The sequence below is a fragment of the Vicia villosa genome, linkage group LG2 (genome assembly GCF_029867415.1).
Source record: "Vicia villosa cultivar HV-30 ecotype Madison, WI linkage group LG2, Vvil1.0, whole genome shotgun sequence".
NCBI lineage: Eukaryota > Viridiplantae > Streptophyta > Magnoliopsida > Fabales > Fabaceae > Vicia > Vicia villosa.
The window spans coordinates 171,528,020-171,541,654 of record NC_081181.1 but is presented as its reverse complement, the minus strand read 5'-3'; the positions used below and the strand labels follow the sequence as shown (position 1 = coordinate 171,541,654).

Below are 13,635 nucleotides of genomic sequence, written 5' to 3'. Positions count from 1 at the left end.
ATGGAATGGTGTAACCAGAGCACTTCAATCAAATATCTTTTCAAATACATTAGCAAAGGCTATGACAGAATAACAGCTTCGGTGTCAACCAACAACAATGAACCGGTTGATGAAATAAAACAATACTTAGATTGCAGATATATCTCACCATGTGAAGCATGCTGGAGAATTTACTCCTTTCACATTCATGGTAGAAGACCGGCAGTTGAACGTATGTTTTATCACCTGGTAGGTGAAAAGGCTGTTTACTACACTAATCACGATCGAATGGAAAATGTTTTGGAGAATGCAAGTGTTACTGATTCCATGTTTACTGGTTGGCTATCTGCAAACTCAAAGTATACTGAGGCACAGTCACTCACTTATGGTCAATTTGTATCTAAATTTGTTTACCACAAAAAAGAAAGGGAATGGAGGCCCCGCAAAAAGGGATTCACCATTGGGAGATTGATATGGGTTCCACCAACAACAGGTGAACTTTTTTACCTGCGGATGATGTTGACGGTAGCCAAGGGACCAAAAAGTTATGAAGAAATTCGCAAGGTCGGTAATACCCAGTATGAAACATTTAGAGATGCATGCTTCGCCATGGGATTTTTGGAAGATGACAAAGAATATATTGGTGCTCTCAAAGAGGCCAGTGAATGGGGCTCTGGACATTTTGTCCGAAAACTATTTGTAGTGATGCTATTGTCAGGCGCTGTTAATCGCCCAACACACGTTTGGAAGGAATCATGGCAGCTGTTATCTGATGGTGTCCTACATGCTCAAAGGCAATTGGCTTTAAATACAGGTTTTTAAGAGTTTAAATTTAAACAATATATACTAAATTATTGTTGCAGTTATATTATCTCTCTCTCTCTCTCTCTCTCTCTATATATATATATATATATATATATATATATATATATATATATATATATATATATATATATATATATATATAATTACAACCAAATTGATCTCTTCTATTAGCCAATGCCTAACTTTCTTCTTTATAATGTTGAAAAACAGAATTGGTTCTCACAGAAGCCGAATTGCTAATTTTGACCCTGATTGAAATAGAAAAGGTGCTTCAAGAAAATAAAAGGACACTAAAAGATTTCAAACCAATCCCTTATCCAGATGGATATGTTCTGCAACAATTAGGTAATAGACTGATATATGACGAACGCAATTATGACATTTCAAAAACAAAGACCGAATTCACAAATCTCTTTGGTGGACTTACAGGTAAACCATTGATAATATTATTAACTATATTTTATAATACTACTGTTTGTTTGGTTGATCGTTTAGAGATTCGTAATAACTATATCGGTAGTTATGCTATTGAAGAAACCCAATTTTGTGAAAGACCTTACTGATCACCTTGACCCAGATGAACAAAGAGCTATGTATCAAAAAATTATGCGCGCAATTGAGTCGCAGAATGGTGCAGTCTTCTTCCTACATGGTTACGGTGGGACCGGTAAGACATACATGTGGAGAACACTGGCGGCAGCATTAAGGTCAAAGCATGATATATGTCTGACAGTCGCAACCAGTGGTATAACGTCATTATTGTTGCCAGGAGGTCGAACTGCACATTCAAAATTTAAGATACCAGTGCCAACGCTAGATAATTGTACTTGCAAAATTGAGTACAATGATGATGTGGGAGACCTTCTTAGACAAACTAAACTAATTATTTGGGATGAGGCTCCAATGGCACACAAGCATACTTTTGAAGCACTTGATAGAACGCTCAGAGACGTAATGTCTAAATACGGTAACTCAAAGGAGATGTTTGGTGGAAAAGTTGTTGTTTTTGGAGGTGATTTTAGGCAGATTTTACCTGTTGTCCCTCGAGGAAGCCGTTCGGATATTGTACATTCTGCCATAAATGCGTCTTACATATGGAATTCTGTTCAAGTGTTAACATTAACCAAAAACATGCGCCTGCAATCCGGTCCGACCCAAGATGATAAAAATGAAATGCAACAGTTTTCGGAATGGTTGTTAAGAATTGGCGAAGGAAAAGTATATGAGCCCAATGACGGTGTGACAGATTTTGAAATTCCACCTGACCTGTTGATAACACAATTCGAAGACCCAATCGTCGCAATTGTTGATGCTACATATCCTGACTTTATTCACAATTTTCATTCAATCCAATACCTTAAGGGTCGAGCAATTCTGGCTTCAACATTAGAAATTGTGGAACAAATAAACAATCATATCCTTGACTTAATCCCAGGTCTACATCTCTCTCACTACCCTTTACGAAAATCAACTTTTCAGATTAATTTCACTTAACTCATTATATTCTTCATACAGGAGACATGCGGGATTACTACAGCTCCAATTCTGTTGATAAGTCCGAAATCAATGACGACACAGTGGTAAATATCCTAACTCCAGAATTTCTCAGTTCCCTCCGTACATCTGGTTTGCCTACCCATCATTTAAAGTTAAAGGTTGGAACACCAATTATGCTCATGAGGAATATTGATCAGTCAGAAGGACTATGTAATGGAACAAGGTTGATAGTAACAAAATTGGGGACCCATGTTATTGAAGCTTTGATAATAGCTGGAATGAACTGTGGCAATCAGGTTTACATCCCACGAATGGATATGTCACCTTCCCAATCACCATGGCCGTTCAAGCTCAACAGAAGACAGTTCCCCATTATAGTGTCATATGCCATGACAATTAACAAATCCCAAGGGCAGTCTTTGGATACTGTTGGTCTATACCTACCAAGGGATGTTTTTACACATGGACAAATATATGTTGCACTATCAAGAGTGACAACAAAACAAGGAATCAAGATATTAATACATGATCAACATGCAAAAGTTAAAACAACAACTACAAATGTAGTTTACAAGGAGATCTTCGACAATATATAATTCCTGTATTTGTTGCTTTTATTATACTGATTCTTAAATTTCAATCCCTTTTAAGGTTTACTGACAGATAAACACAAAAAAACGTCAAAAGCAATTATAGTGATAGCTCCCAGTTACTGCAATATACTATCCTGGAAACCTATAAACATAACATATTGCACAACGACATCGGACATCAACTCTAAATACAATACATTCACCGGCATCGATTTTATGACATCTACAAAACATATCCCACCCAGGACCTAACTCCGTATTGTAAGGATCATGAATGTTTGACAGTTTCATTGTTGTGGACATACCGCTGTCCCCACACAAAACAAGGGCTTCATACCCACAACTTCCCAAGATTCTTGCAGTATTTAACCCCAACTTCTGCAATACAAACACAAACTGTTAAATCACACAATTACTTCATTAAACCTTAACCCAAAAAACTGAAAAGTATTAGAATAAGTTACTAAACTAATTTTCCCTCATTTAATGAAGACTGAGAAACTGTAACAACAAACGAATGAATGTTGTCATCAAATGTGTATCGGCTGTGAAAGTACGGTAAATCCACCCAATCTCCCACTTCTTTAAACCAGTTTATTCCAAAGTTATTGTCCCCATAATAACCAAATTCAACAATAACGCCCGCAGGAAAAGCATAATATGCTTCTAACAAGCACCACCCACTTATTATCATCGGATGATCGGCAACTTTATTAAAGATCAACTCATGGTGGACACCTTGGTTGTTGAGCACTGTCCAACCTTTGTTTAATTCGTCATCGTAATTCAGTGTGAATTCTGGATCAATTTCAGGATACATGTTGAAATTTACAATACTTAATTTATGAGTGGAGATAATTTTAACATAATAAACAACATAAGACCAATGCTCAACTATTTACTCAAGAAACTGCTGTACATACCTGTGAACATACTTTCGCAATTAAAAAACAATCAATCTGTCTGGAATGAATGAGAGTTCCTGTTTTATCCATTTAGTAGAAACCAAAGACACAACTTGTGTTTGTATGATACTCAAAACACTGCAAACTATTCCTGTTTCAATCAGGTTTTTTGTCTATTTATAGAACAACAAACATATATGGTATCAATATTGTAACATTCACATTTAATTTCGGTTATAAACATTCATTAAAAAATATTTTATAAAACACATCTATTAATATAATAACCACACAATAAACTTAATAATACATAAAACATAATATAAGACTTATCCAACAACTGACATGAAATTACATCAAGCTTAGAACAACATAAAACAAACACAACCCCACGACTAATACATAACTATTGTCACACCATCATTACTAAAACTATCATTACATAACACACTCATATTTCAACTTCCATCTTGCTCTTTAATTTAACCACAATTATCCACACCGGGATCGGTTGACCACTGCCACAGCTACCATTTGTGTCCCAGGTTGCACTGATGAACAAGGTTTGTCGCAGATTACAAATCTCAGCCGGTCACCATCTTGAATGCCTCCTTCCTTCACAAAATCGCACCAACCCTTCCAAAGATATCTCTCAACGCAATACTCCCTCTTGGAATAATGAAGCTCACACTTGAATACCCTTTTGAAGTCAGAATCACGAAACAAGACGCGCGTATAGCGCTTGTCCAAGCAGTTGCGGACGACTTCTTGAGGAAATTGCTGCAACAATGCCATATAATCTATCATCTTTAACCATACAACTTAAATAGAAGTAGAGGAAATTCAAAAACCAGAATGTTTGAAAAAACTTAACCCAAACATAACTAACTTAATATACTTACAAGCACATTTCCAGAAGCTACTTTGACAGAATCAATAACCTTACACCAGGAATAGTATTTGTATCCATCCTCTTCCTTCGTATCAATGGATTGAACCCTCCTGCTCCTCTTTTCTTTTGCATTCGTAACAGGAGAAGACCTCCTGCTGGGCCACATCTCCACTCGCCAAACTGTTATCATGTTTCCCATCAGTGGATCTTTCAACGACAACCTCTTTCCCAGTTATTTGGCTCCATAAACGAGCACTTCTTCTACGACCACTGCCAGCCGTCCCATTCACATCACTCCCAATGTTCAGCATTTCCCAACTTCTCTTCCATTCTTTCTGAATCCGCCTCTCCTCCAACACCCTCTTTATGAGAGCTTCATTTTTCAGCATATCCCATGTTTCTTCAAATTCCATCTTCGCTGCATTCCTGCTAAACAAAGACTATTCGGAATCAGTATATAATTTCTAATAAAACGTGAATCATCGATTGAACATGCAAATAGAAATAACAAATCGTGTATCAACATTAGATGATTATCCCGTCTACATTACAAATCAAATTTACACGCAGGAAATCACCTTCCACCAGAAATCATTGAACTGTTCTCACCCATTTCACTCATTCCTCAACCAAACTTCTAAAAACTAGTCGTAAAACCTTTGAGTGCATAAACCTTATATTAAAAACCGAAACAACGTAACGTATAGAATCCAACAAAACGTTTCCTACGTCATAAGAAGTAATATATTACTCTATTCATCACTAATGACACTAAAAGCCCATTACTACTCACACCTGACCATTCCTCTATTACAACCACCGAAATACTTAATGTGATAATTCTTTTCAATAGAAACTTAATTCCAAACGTTAAACGTTATGTTAAAACTAATAAACACACCCAATAAATAACTACAACAATATAAAAATCTTTAGAACATAAAAATAATTCCCAAAATAACAAATTTTCTTTCCACTGTTAGGTCAATAAAAATATCACAGATAAATGTAATAGTTTTATTAGAACTTCTTTTTATATTACTCAAGAACAATAATCTATCGGAACTTCAGTAAATAATATAATTCATTCAAAACAAAAACACTACCATAAGGATAACACATGTATCTTATCATTTAATACAAAAAAACTTCATTCACAATTGTTATAATGATTGTTCACGGGAAGATAAAAAAAAAACATAAACTTCCCCTGTATCACACCAAAAATTAACAACTATAAAAACAACCATACTGTTCAAGCCATACATATTACCAAAAAACTAAACACAGTCAATATTACAAGTCCAAATCCAAAACACCCTACCCCTTGACCAACGTAACATATAGCCGTCTCGGAGGAGTCTCTATGGTGAACCACAAGGTATCTCCAGTTCGGACATCCCTATTCTTCACATACTCGTGCCATCCTCCAGCCATAAATTTTTCCCTCTTAAACGCCTTTTTGTTTCGCATTGGCCAGCCAATCTCCACATAATAACTCCTCCGAGTATCTTCATCTATAAGCTCAATGCCGCTTTGATTCCACAGCAGATAGTGTTTTGAAACACAGGCAGGAAAAGACTGCAACGAAAACATATAGTTGTAAAATCATTGACCGTATCTATTATATCATAACACATATAAACTCACAGTACTAAAGTATTACCTGCACATTAGTCTGCATGCTTTGTCCGTCTTTAACCTCAACCTTCCAACTGTGGTAAAAATCATATTCTTCATCCCCTAACTCATCACTCTTCGAATCAGAGCTACGGTCATCGACACAAGGATCCTTCAATAATTTGACAACTTTCATCTGATTTACACTATATTTTTCAAACAGACCTTCATACTCCTCATCTGAGCTAACATATCTGGAGTATCATCAAAAACATTAATGGCGGTCTTTCAAATAAACAAAATAAATGTCATAAAACAGAATACTTACACAAATTTAGCCTTCCTCGATTTGGCCTTTAAACCCTCTCCGGCAACAGTCTCACCACTTCCCTGCCCGCCATCGGCTTCTAAACAACTACATATGAAAAACAATCACGATAACATAAATACAATATCAAAACATACAAAAACACAGAAAATAGGAACCCTGTAAATTCAAAACTCACTAATTTAAAATGATTTACCAGTTGAAATCACCGGGTGCGGATGTATGGACGTCTGATTTGCCAACAACAACAACAACAGCTTCTCCTTCCTTATTCATTGCGATGTCATCACCGCCATCCTTAGTATTATCAACACAAACAGGTTCAACAATAGAGCAAAAATCTTCAAAGGAGATCGACTTAGACCTCTTCCCAGTCTTCTCATCATGCTCTTCCTCATAATAAAGGTAGTCAGCATATAGTTCTTTTAATTTGGAATCATACATACTGACAACCTTCTTAGATGAGCAACTACATGCATACCAAACATTATTAGCAATGTGATGCAAGCAACTGGATAGTCGGTAAATCTACAAAAACAACAAAACCACACAAATGGGTACAAAAAAAAACAATGCATGAACAACTAACAGATTCTAATACCTATTATAAATCACAACACCCACCACACAAATGGGTACCAAACAAAAACAATGCATAAACAACTACCATATTCTAATACCGATTATATATTACAGACCTTCTAAAACTAACAGGAAAAACAAAATCGAGAACCAAAACACACATGCAAGAAGAAAGATGAAGTGTCACTGTTAGAAATGGAAAAAACACCATAGAAGTACCTTTCATCTTCCACTTTGCGATCGGACCTCGCCATTGTTGTGCTCTGAGTAGTAGTAAGCAAAACGGTTCAAAAATGACAAACAACCTAGGAACCTTCTATTTCGGAAGTACTTCTAAAGTCTGTAAACAAAAGAGACAAAATGCAGTGTACCACTACTGACTCTTGGTATCCTATTATGTTTCCAAAAACTTTCTATAACTGTTGGGATTCATTAAATATATTATTTAACAATTATAACACACATGATATATTTGTGATGCATGGACCCTTCATCATGTAGTACCTTATGCATTCCATTATATTAAATAGTATAAATACAACATATTTACATTTTTGGTACACAAATTAATATTTTACACAATAAATTATTATTACCAGGATTAAATACAATTAAAAAAAAAATGGAAGCTTAATAGGTATGCATAATCCAAATATATTCAAAGAAATATTTATCAAATCCTCAAAAATATTTACAAAAATTTTAGGTAGACAAATAATTATTAATTGACCCAAATGACACGACACCAACACGTACCCGTGCGCATGCACGGGTATCGCACTAGTATTTTATAAAAAAATAATAAATAACTTAATATATTATACCATACATAACAATGTAATATGTTGGTCAAATTTCAAATGTCATATATAGAAATATTTTAAAAAATTTAAAAAATATTTCTATAACTGTTATATTAAAAAAATTCAGTTTATCAATTTGTTAAATTTATGAGAAAATTGGTGATGCACTGACAATGTAAAATAATTTTACACTGTCAACCAATCACAACCATGTATTCAATTATTTCACATTTTAATTTTAAATTTTTTTAATGATATGACAGATTGTTGGTTTATTATTGGATGTGCATATCCATTAAACTCTCAATTTATTAATTTTTATATTTAGTGGAAATCACATTTTACAATATTCTTTTGCCTATCTATTTTTTTTGCTAGTTTTGTATTTGTATTAATTACTGCAATTTAATTTTAAGATAAAACCTTAACCTTACAACCTCATCCTAAACTGCCCGGTTATAAAATAACACTTTAATTAATAAAATATTACTTTCTTTAATTAAAAAATTAATAGATCTTCGTAACCGTATCATGATTATTAAACTGCAACCAGAATTAACATAGAATAATGGAAATTGTTATTGTAATCTCTACCAACCCCTTATGAATAACAAATATTGTTAATCCACAACTAGCCCAGCGGTGAGGCTGACTTGTTTTTACCTTTAAAAGAAAACAAATAAACAAATATCAGCATATATTTATAACGTTATTATATTATTAGTGAATAGATTGTTATAGAATTTGAACTATATATATGTTTATTGCAAGGAAGCATCAAATATTCATTCTTCCATAGGAGGAGGGTTGTGAGAAAATGATGATTCTCACAGCCCTTTTGGTCATTCTTGTGACACTATTGATTAAAGTTTTTTATGACACAATTTCTTGTTATTTGCTTAAACCATTAAGCATCAAGAAGACTATGGAGAAACAAGGTGTGTTTTGTCCTAAACCTAGGTTTCTAACAGGCAACCTTAAAGAGATCTCATCTTTTGTTTCTAATGCTACTTCTAAAGACATGGAATCAATCAACCATGATATTGTTGGTCGTCTTTTGCCTCATTTTGTTGCTTGGTCTAAGCAGTATGGTATGAAAAATAAATAAATACAATGCAATTCATGATTTTATGTGTCAGTCATGTATAAAAACGCGGGGATTATATTTAATTTATTCATTTTTTAAAATTATTATCGATGATTATGTGTCAGTATCGGTATTGTGTTTGTATGTGTATTTCATAGGTTTGTTGATATAGTGATTTTAAAATTATACTTATTATTCTGTAGGAAAAAGATTCTTCTATTGGAACGGAATAGAGCCAAGATTGTGTCTAACAGAAAGTGAATTGATCAAGGAATTTCTTTCGAAATATAGTACAATATCTGGAAAATCATGGCAGCAACAACAAGGATCTAAGAATTTTATAGGAAAAGGTTTGTTGATGGCAAATGGTGATGATTGGTATCACCAACGTCACTTAGTTTCTCCTGCATTCATGGGAGAAAAACTCAAGGTATTGAAAATTTGAGAGAATTCGCTGCGCTACTCCATCTTACATTCATGAATTTGAATATCATGCGACCGGAGTTTTTACACATTCATGTCATCAAGATGATATTAACCATTTAATTTTGATATTACGGCTTACATAAACAACTTTAAAATTTTTAAAATTATAATGCATGAATGAACGTGGACATTTTTATATTACATAAAATTTAAATTTCACGGATTTGAATCCTCTATATTTACATAGTCATCTGTTTGACTCAAATTCTAAAACTTATAAAATATTCTAATTTAAAAATTCAAATCGTTAAACTAAATACATTTGTCGATGTGGTTACTATTTCAATTGTGATCAAAGTTGGAGTCGCAATTACATTTTAAGTATATTAGTGATATCATCACAAACATTTAAAAAAAAATTATATTGAAATATTATGGATGTGGATGGTAAATATTAGTTTATATAGTTTTTGTATTTGATTAATTTTCTCATGAATTTATTTGCTCTCTCTTAATATAGAGTTATGCTGTACACATGACGGAATGCACTAAAGAAATGCTTGAATCACTTCAAAATGCAACATTGGATTGTGACAAAAATGAGGTTGAAATTGGAGAATATTTCACAAAACTCACTGCAGATATTATTTCAAGAACTGAGTTTGGTACAAATTATGAAAAGGGAAAACAAATATTTCATCTTCTCACACAATTACAAGCTCTTTGTGCTCAAGCAACTAGAAAGCTTTGGTTTCCTGGAAGCAGGTTTGTAATTTCTTTGATGCTTATAAAAGTACATTGGAACAAAAACATAATACCAAAAATTATACACATTTTAAATCCATTAAAAGAAAGATGGATAAAACAAGTATTTAGTGCTTAGTGTATAATATATTTTTCCATTTCAAAAAAACATGTAGGTTTTTTCCTAATGCTTATAATAGAGAGATCAAGTCATTGAAGATGGAAGTAGAAAGACTGTTGATGGAGATAATACAAAGTAGAAAAGATGGTGTGAAAATGGGAAGAAGCAATTCTTATGGGAATGACTTATTGGGAATACTTTTAGATGAGATTGAAAAGAGTGGTAGCTTAAACCTCCAATTAGTTATGGATGAATGCAAAACATTCTTCTTTGCTGGACATGATACAACTTCACTCTTACTCACATGGACTGTTATGTTGCTTGCTACTAATCCAAGTTGGCAAGAAAAAGTTAGAATTGAAGTTAAAGAGATTTTCAATCAAGGAATGCCTTCTGTTGATCAACTCTCCAAGCTCAATGTGGTTAGTACTCTCTCTATTTCTTTTTTAAATATTTTTTTAATAGATTTTATGTTCTTCATCGTATAAATTTTTGACTATTATTTTAGAGAGAAAAACATGTAAAATGATGTATATATAGTTAGTAATATTATAAAAAATCATAAATAAAACTATAAAAAATAATAAAATTTGATTGTTTTAAATAAAAGCAATTTAAAATGCACGGTGACAAATTATTGTTACGCACCCCAATTACTCTTTCTACGAGTTTTGCATGGATCCCTTGCATTTTTTGTCGTAGCCGTAATTGGTTTGTAATTTTCTTTTTGTCGGGTTTGTCCCGTTTCCTCGTGTAAACAGGTTGGAGAACCCTTAGTTCTCCGTTTATTAATATAACTTGCTTACACAAAAAAAAAAAAAGCTTATAACGCATAATCACGTGGTTATAAAAACTGTTTGATAATAACTATTATATAATGAATTTATAATTATTTTTAATAGTTTATAGTATTTTTTAATAAATGTTTATTAAATTTTAGTATAAAACTTATTTATGTTATGAATATGTGTTATTATTTTCGATATTATTTACGTTTTTTAATTTGTGTGAAATTGGGATTTGTAACTTCTATTTAAAAAAAAAAAACCTTAAAGATGTTAACTAGAATGTGACCTTAGTAATAAAGAAAAAACACGTGTATGACTATAAACAAACAAAGTAAACATATATATATATATATATATATATATATATATATATATATATATATATATATATATATATATATATATATATATATATATATATATATATATATATATATATATATATATATATATAGTTTCAAGAATATCACGTAAACCTTCATGAGAGCATGTAGTTTCAAGAATATATTTGAAATTGAAAGGCATCTTACTTTTAGAGTATCCAAATATTCATAAGTGAACGATTATTTAAATCATTCTTGATTTTACAGTAAGGTTACAGCCATACTTCTTGAAAAAATAAAATAAAATAAATTTAACACTTAATAAATATCTTCTATTAATTAAATTATTAGATTTGCATAATCTAATACTTAATATTTTGCTAGTTATTATTAAATTGGCATTCCTTATGAATGTTATTTATGTCATTAAAATATGAATGGTTAAATATTAGGAAAAAAAAAAAAGAATGGTTAATCTTCTACTCATGACATGGTTTTATGGCTACCCACTTCAAACATCTTTTATTATATTAGTTCAACTCATAGAGGTGAGAAGGCACAATAGAAAATTAGGGTAAAATCAAAGAGTAAAGTATATTAATGATTATTTTTTAGTAGGCTAGAGATTTTTCAAAAGATGGTCAAAGAATCAGCATTACCTTAAAAAATCATAACTATAAAAAAATAAGCATCTTTTGCACATCAATTATATAATATCAACTTACATATATTGTAGTCCACACATTATTTTTATAATATAAAAAAATGTTATAGTTAGTGTTCTGAACAAAAAATAAACGGACATAGAATGAAAGATAGCTTTGATGCAGTGAAGTGAGTTTTTGGTATAATAGAGTGAGGAGGATATGTAAGAGTAACACTAACGTTTAAATTAGTGAATAATGGAAAAAATAATTTAAGTGAAGTGTGAATGAGAATATCTATGACACCTGTTTGAATTTATAAAAGTGTGGACGGTTAAGGAATACAATAAACGGTAAAATTCTCACTTAAATTTTTTTCAACACATCTACGTTTTTAGAGTTGAACTTAAACACGAGACTTGTTGTGATTAAGCTGGAAGAGATCTTTATCATTTCGTCCAAATTATTTTAGATGTGATTATATTAATGTATTACCATTATTTCATTAACAAAATACTAATCTATAGTTTTATTTTACAGTTGTATATGGTAATCAATGAGTCAATGAGACTATATCCTCCGGCAACCCTACTTCCTAGAATGGCTTTTCAAGATATTGTTTTAGGTGATCTGTATATTCCTAAAGGTTTATCAGTTTGGATTCCAGTATTGGCTATTCACCATAGCGAAGAATTATGGGGAAAAGATGCAAATGAATTCAATCCACAAAGATTTGCTTCAAAATCATTCATGTCTGGTCGTTTCTTACCATTTGCTTCTGGCCCAAGAAACTGTGTTGGACAATCATTTGCTATGATGGAAGCTAAGATTATTTTGGCAATGTTGGTTTCTAGGTTTAGCTTCACTATTTCAGAGAATTATAAACATGCACCAATCACTGTCCTTACTATTAAGCCTAAATATGGTATGCAAATTTGTTTGAAGGCGTTAGATTCATAAGATTGTTATGTCGGTAGACAAAATGTAATAACTATTAAAAACACATACACATAATCGTGAGACAATATTTAAACTCTGGTATTGACATTTAGCCATTAAATATGTATTTTGTCAGTTGAACTAGAATTTGCATACTAATAAAATTTATTTACCATTATATTTTTGAATAGTTATTTTCATCGGAGAAATTTGTTTAGTATTTTATGATTTTTTTTATTTGATTAAATTTTGTAGAAAAAGTATATATTTAGGACCCATAAGAGCCTATATGCCATTACGGTGGTTAAAGAAGATTTTTTCATCACTCTAATTAATACACTAGAAATAATCATTTAATTTTAATAATTAAAAATTGATTATATGTTATTAAAAAAAAGCGCGTGGTTTGCTTTTAAAGATGAAATATGACAACTTATGTGGCATGAGTAATTTTTGTATGGTCAAGATACTATACTTTTTCCACTATCTTTTTTCTGATTCTTTTATTTCAACATCATTTATTTCTCACACAATTTTTT

General features: G+C 31.9%; 2 protein-coding genes across 2 annotated transcripts; both read left to right on the top strand.

The window, feature by feature from the left end:
• LOC131650648 (uncharacterized) lies at window positions 1–2,897 on the top strand. The gene is made up of 4 exons (XM_058920354.1): window positions 1–793; window positions 1,015–1,233; window positions 1,382–2,239; window positions 2,320–2,897. Exons 1-4 carry the CDS (start codon window positions 1–3, stop codon window positions 2,895–2,897), a joined length of 2,448 nt encoding a protein of 815 aa, XP_058776337.1.
• A 5,935-nt stretch (window positions 2,898–8,832) lies between these two features.
• LOC131647443 (cytokinin hydroxylase-like) lies at window positions 8,833–13,189 on the top strand. Its single transcript, XM_058917332.1, has 5 exons — window positions 8,833–9,115; window positions 9,315–9,541; window positions 10,058–10,302; window positions 10,458–10,824; window positions 12,698–13,189. Exons 1-5 carry the CDS (start codon window positions 8,842–8,844, stop codon window positions 13,115–13,117), a joined length of 1,533 nt encoding a protein of 510 aa, XP_058773315.1. The 5' UTR covers window positions 8,833–8,841; the 3' UTR covers window positions 13,118–13,189.
• The last annotated feature ends 446 nt before the right edge of the window (window positions 13,190–13,635 follow it).